The sequence below is a fragment of the Bos indicus x Bos taurus genome, chromosome 11 (genome assembly GCF_003369695.1).
Source record: "Bos indicus x Bos taurus breed Angus x Brahman F1 hybrid chromosome 11, Bos_hybrid_MaternalHap_v2.0, whole genome shotgun sequence".
In the NCBI taxonomy this organism is placed as follows: domain Eukaryota; kingdom Metazoa; phylum Chordata; class Mammalia; order Artiodactyla; family Bovidae; genus Bos; species Bos indicus x Bos taurus.
The window spans coordinates 15,764,274-15,786,880 of record NC_040086.1 but is presented as its reverse complement, the minus strand read 5'-3'; the positions used below and the strand labels follow the sequence as shown (position 1 = coordinate 15,786,880).

Below are 22,607 nucleotides of genomic sequence, written 5' to 3'. Positions count from 1 at the left end.
ACTCCAGGGATAGGATAATTGATGAAAAGAAATATTTACATGCAAGTGTCTTCATAAAGCATTAAACAGCAGCAACAACAACAAAGGACAGAGTTTATACCTCCATAATTAGGGGCATATATTTAAAAATATAGGGTGTAATCATAGGATGGAACTATGCAAAAATTAAGAAGATATGAGTATCAGAAAAATAAAGATAAAAAGCATATGATCTTACTATAACATTTAAATATTGAAAACTATAAAAAAGAAATAGACCAAATAGTAACTGGTTGGTTGACAAATGTTTTTCTTTTCCACTTTTCATCATTTTCTAAGTTTTTCACAATAAACACATATTACTCTTAAGTTCTTTGTTTGCAATCAACTATCTGAAGATATGAAAGCAAAAAATATTCTACTTGAATATGTATCTTGGTATATTCTACATTCTAACAGCAATGAGTGAAGTAAAACTGTGCAAAAGTAGAATAGACTTTCATAAATATTCTAAAACTTAAAAAAAAGAAAAACTTGTAATGTTTAAATAATTCTTCCAGTTGAAAATTAAGAAACTGAATGTTGAATTTTAAAATAAACTGTTAAATTTTAAAATAAACTGTTTTGCTTGAAATGATAAAAAAATACTTCTTATGCTGATCATTATTAAGTTAGGAAATATTTTAAGTTATAAAACCACAGCAATTTTCAACAACCGCAGCTGCAATTGAAAACAATGCAGCAAACAAAAAAAATCTTTAGGTGCTTTTTAATCTAAACAAGTTTTTTTTTTTTTTTTGGCATACAAAGCTATATTTATTTCCTTTCAAAATCTCTGGAGACCCTGCCATAAGTACAGTCTTCTGTACATGAATTCAGAGATTCTGTTGAATGAAAAATAAACACTTTGGAGCCAATCCCTTCCTCAAATATAAATGGTAAACTGCCAGCTATAAATATTTTCTCTCTGAAGATTTTACTTTTCTACTGTATACAGATAAGTACTGTATAGAATTTCACTTTCCATTATGTGAAAGTAGAACTTAGGCCAATATGCTTTGGATCCCAAACTTAACTTTTGGTGCATTTTATTTTCCTTTCATTCATTATTCAGTTTAAAAAATCATAGGAAAGCATTCTTTCAAAAACATATTTAAAAAACAGGGTTGGGAGTGATATAATAAAAAATACTCTAAAATGTAGAGGTAGGAAAGAAAGGAAAAGGAACAAAGAGATGAGACAAATGGAATACAGAGGTTGATACAGATTTGAATCTTCCAAATACCAGTAGTTAAATGTATACAAACTTAATTATATACATGAATTAGAAAAAAACTAGTATACCCTTCTTATAAGAGAAAGAACCTTTAACTATAAGAATACAGAAATATAGGAAAAGATACATTGTGTAAAATCTAATTGAAAGAAAGCACATGAAAGATACAGTCGATTTAAAGGTCAATAGATTTTAAGGTAAGATGCATTGATAGAAAAAGTGACACTTCAAAGAGATGAAAGGTTCGATCCACCAGGAAAATACACAAATTCTATATCTAATTCGACTGCCAGAAAATATATAAAACAAAATCCGGCAAAGTAAAATCAGAAACAGATAAATCTCCATAACAATGAAGATTATAAAATAACCCCTCAGTAAATTATGTAATAGGCAGACAAAAAACAGTGGAGTTATAGATGATATGAACAACACCATTTACAATGTATTACCACTGTGTAGTAGAGGTACTAGAAAGTATCAGGTAAGAAAAGGTGTAATTATTGAAAGAAAAATAAGACTAACTTTAAAATAGCTGAAGTAACACTTTTTCAGCTATAACATAATGGTTTATGTACAAAATCCAAAAGAATCTGAAGGTAAACTACTACAAATAAGTAAATTCAGTAATGTCATGGATACAAGGTCAATGTACAAAAATCAAATGTAGCTCTATACACTAGTAAACAATTACAAGGGTTAAAAAACACTCTAAATACCATTTACAACAGTATAAAAAATATTAAAAACCTCAGTATAAGTCTAAATACGTTGTGCAAGACTGTACACACAAAAACTGCAAGAAAACACCACAGTAAATGAAAGAAAATCTACACAAACAGAAGGATATGTCTTATTTGTGGACTGGAAGACTCAATATTGCAAAATAAGAAACTTCCCAGATTAACCTGTTGAGTCAATGCAATTCCAATCCAAATTCCTACAGTTTTGGTTTTTTGTTTGTTTTTCTGTTTTTTGGTGAAAATCAATAAGCTAATTATAAAACTTACATAGAAATGAAAAGAGCCAAGAATAGGCCTGACAATCTCAGTGAAGAACAAAATACTATAATTTAGAATTTACAGCACCATATATTTAAATTTACTATAAAGCTATATATATAAAGCTATACTATAAATTTATATATACATTTACTATAATTAAGACAGTATGCTACTGGTGCAAGCTGTGCATAGAATGAAGAAGGAGGAAATAATCCAATCTACATTTGAACACATGTTTCATGACAGAGTTACCATTGTAGATCAGTGGGAAAGGGGTATGCTTCTCAAACAGTGATGACCCAAATGGAAATCCATTTAAGAAAAAAAGTAAATCCTGACCTCTATCTCATACCATATGCAAAGATCAATTTCAGGGCAAGGACAATGTAAAATATAAAATAAAGCTTTCAGAAGAAAATATAAAAGAGTATCAAAGATTATAAACACAAAAAGTACTGATCTCAAAATAATCAAAATACTAGAAACTTCAAAATTAAGGTTCATCTGAAGTTACCATTGACAGGATTGTTGTATTTAGCATCTCCTTGGGAAGGGATGTGTTATACAGAAGCAGACAAATGAAACAATACTGAAAGAGCCAATGTAAAGGTATGAAAACTTGTTCTACATCAATCCTCACAAGAGAAATGCAAATTGACACCATGATGAGATCCCATTACTTAGCATGACTAATTGTTAAAAGGACTAACCATTCCAACTGTTGATAAAGATGTGGCACTGGAAGTCTCACACTTAGCTGGTAGCAGTGTAAATTAATACTCTGAAAAACTGGCTATGAAAATGAGACATACATATGATCTATGACCTATAAATTACATGTGTGCATGCTAAGTCACTTCAGTCATGTCCAGCTCTCTGTGACCTTACGGACTGTAGCCCTCCAGGCCCCTCTGTCCATGGGATTCTCCAGGCAAGAATACAGGAGTACACAACCAGGTAATATCCAACAGAAATGAGTGATTATGTCAATCAAAAGGCATGCTCAAGATTAGTCACTAAAGCTCTATTTACAACAGTCCCAAAGTAATCCAAATGCCCATCAACAATAGAATGGCGACATAATTGTAGTATATTCATACAAAGAAATCTGTGAAGATGAAGTACTGCTACATGTAACACAGGTGAAGTTCACAAGCATACTGTTGCACAAAATAAGCCAGAGACAAACGAGTAGCTACTACATGATTCTATGAATATAATGTTCAAAAACAAGCACAACAAAGCCCTGGTAATGCAGACAAAACTGTGGGTACTGCTGTGTGTGGGTAATGAGGAGGGGATGGGTAATAAATGGAAAGAAGCTTGAGAGAGGGTTCAGGAGGCTTGCTACCAACACTCTCTGAAAGTTTACCAAAAGTGCTCTATGATTGATTCATTTTTCTTTATATATTTTAAGCAATTAAAAATGCTACTGGAAAGAAAAAAAAGCCTGTCCACACTCTATGCTAAGCTGCGATGTCACTTCAGTCGTGTTCGACTCTGTGCGACCCCATAGATGGCAGCCCACCAGGCTCCCCCGTCCCTGGGATTCTCCAGGCAAGAACACTGGAGTGGGTTGCCATTTCCTTCTCCAATGCATGAAAGTGAAAAGTGAAAGTGAAGTCCCTCAGTCGTGTCCGAGTCTTTGCGACCCCATGGACTGCGGCCCACCAGGCTCCTCCATCCATGGGATTTTCCAGGCAAGAGTACTGGAGTGGGGTGCCATTGCCTTCTCCCCACACTGCTATATTTCCTGGTTAAAGACAATCTTAACCATTCAAAAACTTGTTCTATTTCTTTCCCCTTGGTAAGACTTATTAGACTAAAATATTAAGAGACTGAGTAGTAATCCTGGTCGCCACTTCCTATCTGTCCATTGTAAGCCACTGAAATTCTCTGAAACTTCAATTTCCTCCATATGCAAATGAAGTCAATTTTTTTTTCATACAGGTGAAAATGAGAACCAATGTAACAATACATATTTTCTTAAAATTTTATCATTTCTATGTGATCCACTGTAAGTCAAGGGAATCAACTGAATACTGTCCAGACTATGCTACTATTTTTTGTCTTGTAGAAGGTGTTTGAGTGTTACTATGGAATGAATTTTTTAATCACTTCTTTAGAATTACAACAGCATTGATATATGTTCAGAACGGACTGAAATCCTAATGTTCTAGGACATATGGTTTTAGAAATTATGAATATTTAAACAGGCAACAGAAAATGGAAGACCGATACATGTGATGTGTGAAAAGGAGGCCATATTTAGCTACTAAGCATTAATGAGGAAACACTAGGTCAGTCCAGCTCCTAGGCCCTCACTGGCAACACTCCCTCCCAAGAGCATCTGAACTGAGAACTGAGAGTAGGTTCCTAGTTCTCTTCTCTTTCTGCAACTTGCATGCCCTTTCATAAGTTTAAAATTACTGCAGTTAGTAAATGTCTTTCTGCATGAGGATAAAATATAAAATTAATGAGCTTTTAAATTTTGTGGGTTTTTTCTGAAGATCTAAAAAAGTCTTAAGAACTTCTCAAATATTTACATTATGTCCCTTTTTCTCATTTCCATATGGCTTTTGAAGACAAGGAAATGGAATAAATGTACAGAAAATGATTATCTCTATCATTCAGACTAAGGCCAAGGATGAAAATCCTCATGAATGAAATCATTTTAAATCAACTGCTTAAAAAAAAAAAACAAAAAACTGAAGAAGCATAGTTTGGCTTTTACATTTCGAACTGTATTATCATGCAACTGCAGTGAAAGACTAAGGAAACAGGGAAAGGGATCTGTGGCCACTTCTCCTCATGGAGGGAGCCCACAAAGCTCAGGTTCGGCAGCTGGAAAGGTTATCTGTGTCGTTAAACATCCCTGAAAGCCTCCAGCTTGCATTGGGTTCAGATCGTCCCCCTCAGAGAAGAGGACATGAGTGGAGCAGAGAGGTGCTGCCTGAGGAAACCATTACAAGGGCCAGATGTTTGTTCAATTGTGATAAAACCTCGGTACCATAGGTGCAAATCCCAAACTGAGTATCTGTGACATCTAAGGAAAAATTCCGAGTTGAAGAGTAGTATATTTTTAATCAGATACCGAGCACTTTTTCTTTTTAGAAAAGCAAAAGCTATAAATGCAATAAATCATCTGTGTTTCTTTCCAGAGAAAGAGAAGCAAAGTGATTTCTGAACTTAAAAAGCCATTTTCTTCTTATTTCTTCCTGTGATAGGCTGACAGAATATTATATAAAAACAGAAATTTAAGAAGTATTTGAATTTGATACACACACACAATTTCTAAAAATTTATAGAGAAGAAATAAGAAAGCTTTAAAAAAAAAAAAACTTTCTCTACTCCCAAAGGTTAACAATAATTCTAATTTACTGTCACGTAACAGAATATCACATAAGTGGGGAATTTTAATAAGTTCTCCAAATAAATCCAAGGCCATTCAGAAAAAGTTCCCCAAATTTTAATTGCTTATTTCTCCTACCACAATTTACAAAAAAGATACTATGTGTGAAATACATATCTTGCATTTTCACATGGTTTCAGTTTTTAAATGACAAGAATTTTGTTTTAACATGTTATTTATAACCATTTGGGTTATCTTTGCATTCATTTAATGGTTTTACATTTCTACACCTGAGCTGCTCTAAAAATACATATAATATCTTATTCTAACTTCAGAGCCATGCTGTGCATTTTCTCTTTTCATATAGTATTTCTTACACTAAGAGGTGCTGCCAGTGAGACCAGGAGAAAACCCTAACCACAGGCCAAACGCATCAAACCCCAGATTCATCTTTCTGACACTTAGGCCCCAGAGGCAATATAAGAGCAGCCAAAAAAATTCCCATTTTTTTACTATTATAATTTTTCTTTCTATATTCATACAGGATGCCAATAAAGATGAGTTTTGAAACCACAGAAAATAGTACCTCTAGAAATAACACTGCTGATACCTAAATGCAAACAAGTGTTAGCATGAACGATCAGTTTATTGGCAACTGACGCATCAAACACTTAAAAACTTGAAATACTTGGGGAGTAATCAGGGAAAGTCAGTCATATGGAATGCTTAGGGAAAATAAAGGGTGAGGAATTAAAGCAAATTATATATAAATGAGTTACTGAACCATATTCTACATGACTTTAATAAATTGGGATTTAAATGTAGAAAAAAATATAGTAGTAATTAATTTATATCCAGACTTGGACTTTGAATTGCCAGACTATTTAATTCACAATACACAATTGTGTATCAGATCAAATAAAAATAAACAGGTTTTAGATGCCCCCTTCCTTTTAGGTACCCACATATCAAGGGAAACATATGGCAATAACTAGGGTGTCAGTATAAGTGCTAAAATACTAACAATAATTCACATCCATTGAGCATATTCTAGGGACCAAGCTCCATTCCAAGTGTGTGTTAATACTTGCCAACACCCACTGACATACTTAATTCTTCCAAAAACTCCTACAAAAAAATGTAGGTGCTGTATTTTATGCTTATTATGCAATGCAGAACTGAGATATATGACTCATGTGAGTCAAGTCCACACAACTGTAAAGTGCTGGGGCAAGAATTCAAGTCCATGTATTCAAATTCCACAGCCCAGCTCTTTAGCCACTGCTGCACCCAGTCACCAAGCAGAGTGTGATTTAGGGAGTGTGCTTTTAGGAGTCAGATTTTCAAAAAATAGGGAAGGCTTTTCACTAAGTCCCTTCATTCATTCATGAGGTACTGGGTTGGCCAAAAAGTTTCTTTGATTTTTAGTAAAAATTAGACATATTTTTCATTTTCATTAGGAACTTTATTGACACATTCACTAACCAAATGACTCTTTTGGCCATCCCAGTTTTTACCGGCCCTACCTAACATTCTCAAAGGCACAAAATTATGAACAAAACAAAGATTCACATCTTATGAGCCTTAGTGTCTAGCAGAAAGATTGGACAATAAACAAGACAAAGAAGTAGAATAAGGTAGTTTAGAAAAGAGAGAGAAACAGAAATGTGGGGAGTGGGTAAAGGTGAGAAAAGGATGATTAGAGTAAAGTTCACTGATAGATGAATAGATAAAGAGGATATGATACATATATACAATAGAATGCTACTTGACCATGAAAAAGAAATAATGCCATTTGCAGCAACATGGACACAAGAGATCACCACACTAAGTGTAAGTCAAAGAGAAAGTCAAATACCATATGATATTGACCATATCAAATACCCTATGATATTGACCATATCAAATACCCTATGATATTGACCATATCAAATACCCTATGATATTGACCATATCACTTACATGTGGAATCAAAAACATGACACAGTGAACCTATCTATGAAAGAATCAGGGACATAGAGGATAGATTGCTGGCTGCCAAGGGAGAAGGTGAGAGGGGGATGGATTGGGAGTTTGGGATAAGTAGGTATATATAGAATGGATAAACAACAAGGTCCCATTTACAGCACAGGGAACTGTATTCAATATCCTGTGATAAACCATAATGGGAAAGAATATGAAAAAGATCTTCCATTATGGTTTATCACAGGATACTGAATACAAATAATATTCAACACTGATATTGAATATTACACAGCTGTATAGCAATAATTAACACATTATTGTGTATATCAACCATACTTCAAAAAACTGAAAAATAAGGACCTACTGAGAAAGTGACATTAAATAAAGACCTATAGTAGATGAGAGGTAACAATCAATGTACTTCTTGTTAGTATAATAAATTCCCTTATTTTAAGCTGCTCATTGCAACCAAAGCAAACAAATTAATATTTAACCTACCTACCTATATGTTTGTTGTGAAAATTAAAAGAGAAAATAGGTACAATACATTTAGCATAAGTGCCTGGCTCCTAAAAAGCACTCAGTGAATGCTGGCTATTACTATTACTGCTTCTGTTTTAATAAAGTCATGAAATCAGATATGTGAAGTTTCTCCAGTACACTCATACAGGGTGTCCAAGACAAGCACATCATACTTTCTGTTAGATGCCTATAAAGTAACTGATTCTGGACTCAATATATTAAGCATTACAATTTAGGTCTAAAGTACAAAAGTATCATTGACAACAACCTTCCATGATATAGTTCTTCCATGAGAACATGGGTTACTGATGACATCCAAAGATTCATCAAAATAGATACAAGAAGCTCTCGGCGCCCAGACATGAGCTGGGGGACATAGCAGAAGGTGTGAGGGGCAGCCTGCCTGTTCACAGACTGCCCTTTCTGGAAGCTTCATGTCTATTTTTTGGCCGAAAGGAAAAGTGTTTATTTCTTCGATGAACAAATGATTTTCCATAGCTCTGGGATATGAAAAGGTCAGTAGCGATAAAAGGCTTAGGAAGAGCTCTCGAATTTTTTTGCCACCATTGTGAATTTCTTTATAAAAATGTTGATATATGGAGGACAATCAAGCAACGCATGGAAAATATGTATTCCAGGTCCAAAAGGAGCTTATTCCAGCAAGATTTCCTCAGCTCTCTCCCTAATGATTTAAACATCCATTTCATTCACTTCTGCAGAAGTACATTCACAGGAGGAGTGAGTGTGAAGAACAGTAGCCTTTATAGTAAGAGGCCACTTCCTTTCCTTACCTGGAATGCTGTCTGATCCTTTTTCACACAAGGGAGGGAAAGGATCCTGTTGTTAAGCTAAATTCCCTGTCTTTAGAAAAGAAATACTCTGGTTGTATTCCCTTACTAGATTTTTTTTTTTTTTTTTCACTTTCCAAGCCTAAAAGTACTAAAAAAACCAAAAAATCTTTGGGCCAAGTAGCCAGATGTAATATATTATTGTGTCAGGGTACTTCAATGTCCTACTTGGCTAAGTCATTTTCAAAAATATTTTCTCTTTGGTGATAGACATAAAGTTCTATCTTCATGCCACAAAACCACCAACTGCCTTGGAGTGCTGTCAACATGGTTTTATACTTTCTTTCTACACTGCTCGTGGAAAATGTACCTCAAAGTCTGAAAACAAAACCACACTCACTCCCAGTTCATTTTTCTTTCTTTGATTTGGCAAAGGTTGTCCTTAGTGTATTTTCTGGTTCCCAACGCACACAAAATTGATCTAAGAGTTTGGACCCAACTTCTTTTAGTCTTTATGATATCACTGTTCTCAGTGAACTTCATGAAGCCAGCCATCCTTATCACTTGCATTTGCTGTTTTTCCACCCAAATGAATGAGTTAGTAAGAAGCAGTTTAAGGTAGATATCTAAACAGGTTACAGGATTAGAGACTATAGCCATTCAACAGTAAGACTTGAGTGCTTTGGGTTTCAGAGTTAAGTTCAATGTTCCAAAAGTCCCCTTCCAATCCTACAGTTCTCATTTTTAAATCAATATGGGAGATGCTTTGAATGTGAGAGCAGAAGTTCCTGATCACATACTCCATCTGAGGTGCTTTTTTGAAAAGTAAGAAACAAACAACAACATTCAGAGAAGAAAAAGATAGCAGTCGAATACAGAATTGAACTTAAAGGGTTTTTGGTGTTTTTTTTGACAAAAAGTAATTAATTTTTTTTCAGGTTAATTTCAGGAATGTCTGATTTTTAAAAGCAGACTTTAAAGAGCAGTTTTAGGTTCACAATAAAATTTCACAGGAAGTTTGCTTATTCCCCTTGTTTTCCCAAAACCGTCCCCTCCCCTAGCTTCTCCCACTGTCAACCACCCCCACCAGAGTGGTACATTTGCTATGACTGATGAACCTACACTGACGCATCACTATCAAGCAAAGCCCATAACTCACATCGGGCTTGCTCTTGGTATTATGCTCTGATCTTTTATTCCCGTCTGGACAACAGAACTCACATGTTGGCAACTGGAAAGAGGCCTTCAGCAGACAATCTTACATCCTCCGATCTATTCATCGACAGCTATTATTACTTAGCCAGTCGATGACCAGTTTGAAAAAGAAAAGCACTTAATATGGCTCCATCTGTTACTCGGACACAATTTTGGCATTACTTTCATTAACGTACATTGCTATGCTATGCTAAGTCACTTCAGTCGTGTCCGACTCTGTGCAACCCCATAGACGGCTGCCCAACAGGCTCCCCCGTCCCTGGGATTCTCCAGGCAAGAACACTGGAGTGGGTTGCCATTTCCTTCTCCAATGCATGAAAGTGAAAAGTGAAAGTGAAGTCGCTCAGTCGTGTCCGACTCTTAGCGACCCCATGGATTGCAGCCTAACAGGCTCCTCCGTCCATGGGATTTTCCAAGCAAGAGTACTGGAGTGGGGTGCCATTGCCTTCTCTGTAATGTACATTATAGAGGCAGAATGGCCAGTTGTGACTACCCTAGTTGGTAACTTCCGTTCTTTGCTCTAGCCCTCAGACCCTCATTACTCTGCTCTCTTTCATGGGGTTTACCACTTTATAGCATATTATATAGCTGACATTAGTTTACTGTCTCCAAGCAAGTGGAGCTATTCTTTGTTCAGAGACATCACCCCAGTTCCTAGGAGTGGCCAGTATATAGTAGACATGCAATAAATATTTGTCAAACGGATGACTCAACGAGGATGCTTTCTAAAGGACATGATTTTAGGGAGTGATTTTGGTCATAGTTTAGAGCCCTAGTTCGTCATGACTAACCAAGTTCTGTAAGTCACTGATGTTCCCTCTGTGCCGCTAGGCTCCTCTGGGGTCCCTGCTAGATCAGTGTGGCCAGTGTACTATGCGAACAGACTAGAAACCGCAGTGGAATCTAGAGGTGCCTGATGTCCCCAGTTTCATCTGTTGTCATGCAAGGTCTCAGTTGACATGGACGGCCAACTGGGAGAGCACAGCCAGTCCTGGCCAAGAGCAGCCCTCCCAGAGGCACGTGAACAGAGTGATGCCAAGTCAGAGGCCAGGAGGCATTTCTCCAGGGGGCCCAGAGCACGGACATGGTGACACTGAGGATTCTGACTGTCACAAGTTTCCCCAGTCTTCTTCCCACTCACTCACATCCTGTTGCCGATGAAGAAACGAAACTCTGAGTAAGCTTACAAATGGGAGGACACATATTTTTCCTATGAACCTACACTGATATTTCATTATCAAGAAAATTTGAATTCTGTAATTTAAAAAGTGGGGGAAAATAAAGGAACCAAAGAATTGGGACTGTTTAAAACAAATGGATAAGCCAAGTTAAGATATAAAACAGTGAGCTGAATGAAAGAAGTCAAAAGTCTCCTTTGCTTTCCTACACAATCTCTGGCTAGAGGGTGTAAAGGGGGGTGGCAGGAGGAGAGGAACCACAGTTATGAGAAGAAAAGAAAGAATTACAGAAATGGGTAAATAAAAAGGGCCTTGCTTCCCTGTACTTTCCTGACATTCACAGGTAGGACTTGGGGAAAAAAAAAACTCTGTGAGTTATAGATTATACATGACATGCAGTACCCTGTACTTTTTTATATCCTTAAATAGAACCGTGCTATATTATTTAAATACAAAAACATAAATTTCAATATGCACTATTTACTTATTTATCCCCAAATCTCTTCCTGGAATGTAGGTTCCATGTGGACAAGAACAGGGTGTATTTCGCCCTCAGAACACTAACAGTGCCTGGCACGAGATAGACACTCTGTCACTGAGCAAATGAATAAACAAATAGCTGCACACCCACCACTTACTTCCTATTCCAAGTTCAACTGACACTTGTTCTTTATCTCATGTGGGAAAAACAAGATGCTTCTTCATCCTCTCCCGCATACGTGCTCCCAGAGCAGCATAAGAGAAAGGATGGAGCCAGGGGTGGTGTTTTTATTTTCAAAGACTCGATCCTGCTCCTTGATATCTGAGACAGTTGATATTGACAGATTGCCTCTTCATTGTGGTTCAATATCTGTGAACAGATGTGGACAACTCTCCAAGTCACGGGGGATTAGGGAAGGGCCCTCCTCCCCTCAGCTGGGCCGGATTCCTTCAGCCCTGCTTGAAGCAAGGTATGCCAGCCCTCGTGTCCATGTGGCTTCAGCTGCTTTAATTAGAAGTTAGGAGGTAAGCTGATGGATGGGCACGGAGCAAGAGTGCCAGCCACTTCTCGGTGTTAATTCAAATCCCATACACATCGGCTCCATAGCTAAATCCCAATCACAAGGACTGGCTCCGTCCTCGACCACTGCCAGGGGTAGAATCAAGACGTATTGCTACTGTCACAAGTTTCAAACTAAGTCCAATGAAAGAAAATTTGAGCCAGTTTAGTCTACTGGATTAAGACCATAAAAAATGAAAATCTCGCAAAGCCTATTCAAGAAAGAGATTAACATGCCTAATAATGAGGGGGCTTTCTAGTTATACTGCCAGGTACCAGCACAATATTCTAAAGTATCTGCTTTATTACATTTGTAAAAATTGTCCAGATTCTGGAATAAAAAATATGGAACAAGGGTCAAAGACCGTATACTAAAGTACAGGAATTTACAAAGCCCTAGAAGTTTTCTAAAAACACAGTTTAAAATTCAAATCCCCGCCAAGTAAATGCCTAAACAAATTAGAACTGCAACTAAGTCACAGTGATTATATAACTCTTGAGTTGCAGAAATAAAGATTTTAAAAGACACAGATTTAAAGAAAAGTACAAAAGAAAAAACAAACATGAGTATGTTTATACTGGTATATGGCTTTGACTGGTGAGCACTTGAAATAACTTACACATTTTTTTAAAATACAGTTTTTGCATGGCACAGCTACTGGTATCTGTAACTTGGACCATTTCTCAGTTAAGGAAGACCTTACTAGCCATGTTTACAGCTAGCTGAAGAAGCAAACCTGCACCCTTCTAGAAGGCAGGGAAATGAACATTCTGCAAATTTCATGTCTTCAGTCACTCAAGTCAGCTAGCACCCTATCCTCTCTACCAGGGAATTCAGTGATTCCCCCTAGAAGGCCGGCATGCATGCTCTTTCTTATGAGCTCTAGTCTCAGAGCTCTAAATATAAAATTAATTAAAACTCAAACCACTGAAACATGGAGTAAACCTCTCATGGGCATCTTCTTTATGATGTTTTTCTCCATTTCCCCACTTTTGATCACTTCCAAACCCCTCATAATCTTTAAACCCTGCCCTGCACTATCTTTCTTTCACTTGAAGCCAAATCTGGCATTCATGTTTTGTCTACTCAGCAGGAGAGCAATTTCAACAATCTCCTGCTTTTTATAAGATCAGTTTATTCTTCTCAATAAAATAATTCGTTTCAGATGAACCTGTTTGCCGGTCCTCGGCTTGATTCCACTGTGGTGTGAGTAAGGAGAGAACACACTTCCTGCTCCACTCCTTTTTAAAAGCAAAGACACTAAGTCCTATCACAGGCCCAGAACAGAACTTTCATACTTCTTTAAAACAGAGCTGGGTTTTGATAACCTAGATTCTCAAAGGGATGGATGAAAAATTACGATTACAGGACTCTTCCCAGTTTACTTTTATAAAGGCTCAGATGAACTATTCTTCAATTTTTAAGTCATCAAGAATATAAAGCTTATATATATAACCAGTGCTGCAGCCCTGCAAACATAAAGAGGTTGCCAATAGGAAGCCAACATGTTATCTTAATGTCTTGCAACTTAATTTGCTCCTAGGATATAATAAATACTGAAAGGTAGGAAAATATACTGGTTCAGAGCAAAGGATCTTAAAGGAATAACTCTGGAAAATTTCTGCTGACAATGGTACAGAGAAAAATCAAGCAAGGCATGCTTATATACAGAATGATACAGATGATCTATACGAAACATAATCAGAATCAACAGAGTCTTGGGTTCCATCAGAGGTGTTGCTCCATTTTCCTTTCTATCTCCCACATGCACCTAAAATCACCACCTCCTGCACATTTTGACTCATTAATTCAGTACCAGTCATGGAAGCACCTGTGAGTATTTTCACCATTATAATAGCAGTTTATCCTGTCTGTAAATCCTAGCCACCTTGAGCTGCATTTCAAGGAGGGGTCCCCTCAGTGCATATGTGCTCCAAGGCCTTAAATCATGAGTGCCTGTCAGTGTCTCAGAGCCTGTGCTAATTAAAATAGAAATAGAAATTAAAATAGAAAGGCATCTCTGCTTTATCATGCAATAATTACATGAGGTCTTATTGTTCGTCTTACCTTCACACGTGCGTCCATCTGCAGAGATTGAGAAACCCTGTTCGCAGATGCAGTGAAAAGAACTGTCTGTGTTTAGACATTCTCCATGAGGACCACAGAGTCCGGGTTGTTCACATTCATTAATATCTGGAATCAAGAAGAGTTCCACAAGCTTGAAAAAAACCTGTTTTGCTTTCTGATGATATCAGATAAGATGGGAAGCAAAATCTATTACAAAATGGCCAGACATGTATTTTGTGGCACACTACACCATTCGTATACACACCAGACCACAAGACAAGCTGGACTGTCAGGAGAGAGAAATTACCTGGGTTCAATCATAGGAAATAGCCAATGTTCACCATTTTTATCCTAAAAAAAGCAAGTTCATAGGTTCAAATCAAGGATACCATTTTATATATATATATATATATATATATATATAGGAGGCTTGAGGGTATTTAATAAATTAAGTCTTTCGTGAAATATTCTTCAGTACGAATACTGTGTTCTCCTTCATCTTCTTTCACCACCATGAAAACAGCTCTCTTGTGGCCTGTATGTCTTCTCAAGTCCATGCCTATCCATCCCTGGGAAGTGAACTTAAGGGCAAGGTTGGACATGTCTCACAGTATTTAACTCAAAAATGTGACTTCTCAAATATCTGAATATACAAAGGAAATTGACTCCAATCTATTTCACTGAAAATGGATACAAGAAATAAAGTACAAGAAAAATGTGGCCTTTAATATTCGCACAGCTTTGTGATAATGAAATTATGGATGAGCATCCAGTGCTTAGTGCAGTACTCAACACCACCAAGAGTCAGAAAAGTGGTAATGAGCACTACTAAGACTCGTGTCCAATTCATGCTGTAGCTGTGTTGCCCACTGTGTGTTGACCATCTCATACTCTGCTTGTCCTCAATGAAGAAAGATCACGCTCCCTCCAGCCAGGGTGATGATGTACTTCTAAATGCTAATAATGCAGGAATTGTTTGGTGTCCACGCAATGTTCTTTCAAAGCAGTCCTAATGATGCTAGCTAAGAGCACCTGAAGGGGACAATGTAAGGAATCATGGAGAATGGCTCACCTAGTCACAATGGTGCTGACTCACATGACTACCTGTGTGCACTGCATCTTAACTGCTGTTTGTCTCCTCTGTGTCCCTCTTACCCTGACTGCTTCTTCAAGAGAACTTCGTATTTTAACTCTGAGTCCACCTCCCAGTAGAGCAAGTGGAGAGTGTATTGTGAATACTCGTTCACCAAAAACTCTCAGTTTTGTCCATTTTGTTCTAACTGAACAGTGATTGATTAAGGTTCTCTTAGTCAACTGGAGTCATAAAGGTATCACATGTCCTAGGCACCATCCAAGCAGTAGCCCTACTAAGGTCATTTTCCTGTCTTTCTGAAGTCATTTCTTACTAACGGGGGTCCTCGGGCTTCCCTGGTGGCTCAGTGGTAAAGAATCCACCTGCCAAGGCAGGAGACATGGGTTTGATCCTTGGGTCAGGAAGATCCCTTGGAGAAGGAAATGGCAACCCACTCCAGTATTCTTGCCTGGGAAATCCCACGGACAAAGGAGCCTGGCGGCTACAGTCCATGGGGTTGCAGAAGAGTCAGATATGACTTAGCGACTAAACAACAAATAAGCCCTCAACACACCATCTTGAAAGTCCATCTTTAATGTGGTACATACATACAATGGAATAGTACTCAGCCATTAAAACAGAATGAAAAATGCCATTTGCAGTAACATGAGCGGACCTAGAGAGTGTCACACAGAGTGAAGTAAGTCAGACAGAAAAGGAGAAATATCATATGACATCTCTCTTATGTGAAATCTAAAAAGAAAGGATACAAATGAACTTATTTACAAAACAGAAACAGACTCACAGACTTCAAGAATGTTCTTATGGTTGCCAGGGGAAGGATGCGGGCAAGGGATAGTTAGGGAGCCTGGGATGGACGTGTACATGCTGTTATATTTAAAATATTTAGAATGGATAATCAACAAGGACCTACTGTATAGCACATGGAATTCAGCTCAATGTTATGTGGCAGCCTGGATGGGAGGGGAGTTTGGGGGAGAATGAATACAGGTATATGTATGGCTGAGTCCCTTCAGAATTCATCTGAAACCATCACAATATTATTTGTTAATCGGCTACACCCCTATGCAAAATAAAAAAAAAAAACAAATTTCAAGTCCATCTTAAGTTCAATTAAAAACTTTTACTAATGGTTTCCTAAAAGATGGTTGAGTAGGCAGGGGCCCATACTGTAGAGAAGCTCACAGTATGATAGGGGAGGCAGAAACCAAGACAAATAACTATAAAGTTGAATGGGAGCATGGAAAACATACATATGACAGGCCTTTACAGTGACCTAGAGAACATGCTTAGCCACCAAGCTGGCAGCTCCCCTCCTCCAGAGGGTCATTCCTTTCCCTGTATCCAGGGTCTCCTGGGGCTCTTCCTCATGTCTGTTCCTCTCACTGTGTAACGGGAATTCTGGCAATATTACTGATTTAGCTATCTGAATATTAAGTTTGAACTCTTTACCCTTCCATCTGCCATATATTTCAGGCCAGTTGGCTTATCTACTGCTGAACCTAACTAAGAAATCAAGCAGGAATTACTCATTTTCTTAACAACTCTCCCATTCTGGTTATTGTCACTAATTTTAAAATATTTCAAGAAAGAGCAATGAATCATTTTCTACTTTACTATTTCTTAATATGATGCCACTCTGTGAAATCCTTCCCTTCTTTTGTAAATTCTCTGGTATCCTCTATGTTTGCTATCTACTGAAAATATCTTAGATTGTAATCTTTCCTGAACTCTGACCTTCTTTTACCCGTTAGCACTACTCTTTCTTTCCAACCTGCTGCCTGGAATCCGTTGGCCTCCACCTGGGCAACAGGTGCCCTAAAGTTCCACTGGCCTGGGGAGCAAGTCCAGGGTCGCTGTCTATCTGCCTTAGAGGTTATCTAAGACTACCTTCTTACTTTACCTATGACTCAATGTGACCTTCTCAAAACTGTCAGACTTTGCAACTTTGCATAGGGAATCGTGTGCATAAACATTTTTGCTTCAAGAGAAGTCACTGATTAACAAATAATTGTCTAAAAAGTCTATGACAGGAACTGTAGACGAATTCCCAGACTTTTTTCCAGGAAACCACCAAGAAAGAACAACATGAATATCTGGAACCAGAGAAACATATGCATTCAATTTGGGTTGTACTTATTGAGGCATTTCTAAACTATGCTGCTAGTAACTCAGCTGAAAGTCAGACTATATTTAAGTTGGGTTTCTTTCATGGGTCCGAGATTCCACAGAAATTCACAATTTGGCATGTGTAAGTCAAACTGTGAAACTGAGTATATTCTGAAGCTCAAATGTATGCCGCCACATTCCTAAAGAGACTATTAACATAGAATTTCCATGCTGTCTGTGTATCATAATTAATTGTCTTGAGGGAAGAGATTTTTACACTTTCAATTGAAAATGCCTTCCTGAATATGGACCTATCTTTAGATTATTAGGTAAGATGTAAACTTAATGCCTATCACACATTATTTTTCAAATATGTTCCATGATTATTCACATTGTCATAAATTACGTTTTCAGCATTAAAACAAACTGAAATCTATGCCCACATACAGAATGCTGACATGATCATGGGATTAAATAGAAGTAGGATACTAACTTCAAGCAGAGTGAAGGATCATAAACCTGCCTCCAGTGATGTGGCAAAGAGAGATGACTCAAAACAAGGTCAGTGCACAAGACATTATAAACAGCCTCTAATCAGAGTAGGTGGGTGATGGAGCAAATTCATATACTATTTTTTAAATGGTGCTATATCCCACTGCAGGAATATTCTTCATTAATTTGGATATAAGTTTTTCAAGTAGACATATTAGTTTATTCTGGAAATTGGGAGTCACCAATGTAACTGAGAATAAAGTCAATTTAATAATGATTTATAGTCAATAAAACATCATATGTTTGAAGCAGCCACATTTGAGCTCCTAAAAAATCTCAAACAAATTTTATATACTGAGAGAAGACAGTATAATTAATTAATCAGATGACTAAGTTGGTTTCTTATAATTTAACTCTAGAAGTACATAAACTTTGCAATATGAACTCATCGTCCATTTATACAAGACTTGGTTTTACTTCTATTTGGTCAAAACTTTATGACAAGAAGAAACAAAAAAAAATTATTCCTAAGCCCAAATGTCTGTAATAAAAACAGGATTCAGAGGTTTAGGGGTATCTCTTGGCATTTTTATATAAATCAAGGTTCTATTAAGATTTAAAAGTCCCCCAAATGGAAATACTGTCATAAATTTACAATTCAAATCTTTCTTCTCAATTGTATTAAGTCCGAACACATTTAGTTTCTGTATTGGGAACACTGAAAATTTTAAGTTTACCTTGAAGGTAAATAAATATATACTCTCTAAGGTGCATGCTGCAGAACATTTACATCCTGGGATCAGTAAGGGCATTCATTTTAAAAGATCTTGAGGCAAAGGTCCATGCATTTTATATCTCAGGGACACAGAGCTGAATGTAGATAAGATACGTAGGGTAAATATTCTAGAACCACAGCTCAGAGAGTAGACACCATATTCCCTTTTTTAAGAATACTGTGATTTGGGACATGTGAGAGGAACATAAATTATGACAAACCAGAATTTTACAAGTCACATGTGTCCAGGAACAACAGATAAAAATGACTCCAACAAACTTTTATTTATATGTAATTTGGGCTATATGGAGATCAGCCCTGGGATTTCTTTGGAAGGAATGATGCTAAAGCTGAAACTCCAGTACTTTGGCCACCTCATGCGAAGAGTTGACTCATTGGAAAAGACTCTGATGCTGGGAGGGATTGGGGGCAGGAGGAGAAGGGGACGACAGAGGATGAGATGGCTGGATGGCATCACTGACTCGATGGACATGGGTTTGGGTGAACTCCGGGAGTTGGTGATGGACAGGGAGGCCTGGCGTGCTGCAATTCATAAGGTTGCAAAGAGTCGGACACGACTGAGTGACTGAACTGACTAAACTAACTGACTGAGTTCCATAATGATGGAGGAACAATAAGAAAATTTATCCAGTATTATAAATAAATAAATAAGAGAACAGGTAAGTGTGAGTTTTCAATGGAAAAAGGCATGGGTTTACTAAGACTAATAATTATAGGAAAATTTGTGGGGTAATTAGGTGTAGCTAAAAATGTTGGAAGAAATGTGACTTTTTAATCACAACATAAAAAATAACTCTATGCATTATATTGGGGGGAAAAAATCACTGAATCTGTCTGCTTTCCTTTGGCTATACATGTAACAATAATTGGCATGGCAATGCAGAGAAAATAAAGGGGAAAGATCTTGGGTTCAAATCTCAGTTCAATTACTTCTTAGTGAGGAGCATGCTAATTAACATCTCTGAGCTTCCGTTACTCAATCACAAAATGGATAAAAGTTTCCTCCTCGAATCTCTACAAATCAAGTGAGGTAATACAGTAACTGGCACACAACAGGCATTTAGTTAAAGCCGTGTTGTGATCAGTGCTATGATCTTATTAGTACTTGTGTCCACTGTACAGTGAGTCCTCCTTTATCCCCAGAGAACACATTATAAGACCCCTAGTTGGATACTTGAAATTATGGATAGTACCAAACCATGTATACACTACTTTTTTCTTATATATACATATAATGAATTTTAATTGATAAATAAGGCACAACAAGAGATTAACAACTAATAATAAAATAGAATGAGAACAGTATACCAAAATAAAAGTTATGTGAACACAATTTCTCTCTCTTTCCAATTATCTTACTGTGCAAGTTTAATGTCTTTTTCATCTTATAAGGACTTAGCATGTACTGTGGCCATGACTTTTGCAGTCTGAGGGTCAACAACAAAAACAGAACGAATTTCTTCTCCTCTCTTCACGGTATCACAGATAAAAGATTTGTTCTTTTGTTGCCATTGATCTTAGCAACCTTAAAATAGGATTTTTTTTTTTTTCTTAAGAACTTTCACTTCTTCAGTAAAAGAAAAAATACCCTATGGCTTCTTTTTGGTCTATCCAAATGGTGTGCATCACTACCCTTGTTCTCTGGAACCATTATGAGGTAAGATAAGAGTTGCTGGGACACAGGCACTATGGTACCTCAACAGCGGATCTGATGACGGTAGAGATTGGCTACTAAGTGACTAACAGATGAGATGTGCTGCACAAAAGGATGATTCACATCCGGAGCAGGATGAAGCAGGATAGCATGAGATTTCACATACTCGTTAGAACAGCAAGCAATTTAAAATTTGTGAATTGTTTCTGGAATTTTCCATCTATTTTCAGACCACAGCTGACGGCAGGTAACAAACAGCAGATAAGGGGAGGAGGACAGCTGTTCGGGAGATCAAATGTGATAGCACTTTGCAAAAATATAAAATTCTGTCCTCTGTAATTATGACCAAATTATTAATAAGGCTTTTTGGGGGAGAGGGAAAGCTAGATACTGAGTAAAAACAGGGATCAGGAAAAACAAAAAAGCAGAAACATGTTATGGGACAAAATGAAATAGGCCCATGAAGGATATGTAAAAATGAAAAGGTAACTTAGAATGAAATACCAAGTTTGGCCAATGGAAGGAAAGTACAGCAAAGCACAGGTGAGCATAGTTACCACAGAATCACGCAAAGCTAGGACACAGCTCCAAAATGCACGAGTTTTAGTTAGTTTGGTGCAGTGCAAAGCAGGAACGTCCTGTACTTGATGTAGACTCAAAAAAATTATAATAATACTTATAAATAAATTATTAAAAATTTGCATCAGGAAGCAACACACAACTGAGTAATTATGTAAAGTATAATTTAAAAAGCAGAGAAAGAAGTTTACCTTGACATCCTTTATTGTCATTTAGCTGGAATCCATCTGGACAAGTACATTCATAGGACCCTTTAGTATTAATGCAGTCTCCTCCCTGGCAAACACTCTTGTCCTCCAAGCATTCATTGATATCTACAAGTCAATTTACAAGATGTATAAGACAAACTGTATTAAGAAAAAATTTTCCTTATCTTTACACACTAGACTCACATAAACGAACATTATTTTACATCTCTGGTAATGCATGATTTTAAATGAATGACTGTTTACCTTTTAGAGTTATTAAAAATGAAACATTTTGAAAGGATTTTAGCCTTTGAAGTTTGTACAATATAAATAGATGCTATACAAGATCCTGTATTACACATCACAGGAAAGATTTTAAAATATCTGGCATGCTCCCTGCCTCCAAAGAAAAATGATTGTACAAAAAAAAAAATCCCCAAATTGTATTATAAAAGTAAACACAAAAATATTGAGTTGATTTATAAGTTCAAAATAATTTAAGAATTGTCAAAGATATATGTCACAAGAATAGTACCAACTTCCAGAGTCACATGAATTTAGAGAAAGATACTGTGAAGATTAAAGGTAGCTTGTGTAATAGAAGGAACTTACTTGAAGCCTTGACAGCAGCGTGAACAGTGGCAGAGTGGTAATAAGAGGAGTTTTTGGAAGGCAACGGAATGAGCAAAATCAGAAGTCATTTACTCAGAAGTTATCACAAACAGGTATAATGCTGTCTGGACTTCTTAAAAATGTAAAAACTTGTAACATATGTCCAACTAAAAACGGTTTATGTAAGCACTAATGAGTCTTGACTGTGAGCATGTAAGACAATTAATGACCCCACTCACTGCATGAACTTGAGGCAGATCTTTCACAAGGGTTGTTTATAACCTCAATTACTCCTATCAAAGTTCATTATTCCTAACACACTCCATGAGTCTCAATTCCGTTGTATGTGTAAGATTCAAATTATTAGCACTGAAGAAACCTAAAGGACAAAACCTTCTTTGTTCACTCAGAATTTGGTATGTTATGGTATTTCTTGCAAATAAGATTGCTACTAAAATACAACTGCACTCATTTTACATTCTAGCAAGGTAATGCTCAACATCCTTCAAACTAGGCTTCAACAGTTCGTGAACCAAGAACTTCCAATGAATAAGCTAAATTTAGAACAGGCAAAGGAACCAGACATCAAATTGCCAACATCCATTGGATCATACAAAAAGCAAGAGAATTCTGGAAAAACATCTACTTCTGTTTTCATTGACTATACTAAAGCCTTTGCATGGATCACAACAAACTGT

The 22,607-nt window shown here is 36.9% G+C and overlaps 1 protein-coding gene across 8 annotated transcripts in view; it reads right to left on the bottom strand.

The window, feature by feature from the left end:
* Positions 1-22,607, bottom strand: part of LTBP1 (latent transforming growth factor beta binding protein 1) — a 456,565-nt gene that overhangs the window by 77,446 nt on the left and 356,512 nt on the right. For all 8 annotated transcript variants that reach the window (XM_027554980.1, XM_027554982.1, XM_027554981.1 and 5 more), the window contains 2 exons: positions 21,301-21,423; positions 14,387-14,512 (listed from right to left, as the gene is read on the bottom strand). In XM_027554980.1, coding sequence (XP_027410781.1) covers positions 14,387-14,512; positions 21,301-21,423 — 249 coding nt within the window. The remainder of the gene's footprint in view (positions 1-14,386; positions 14,513-21,300; positions 21,424-22,607) is intronic.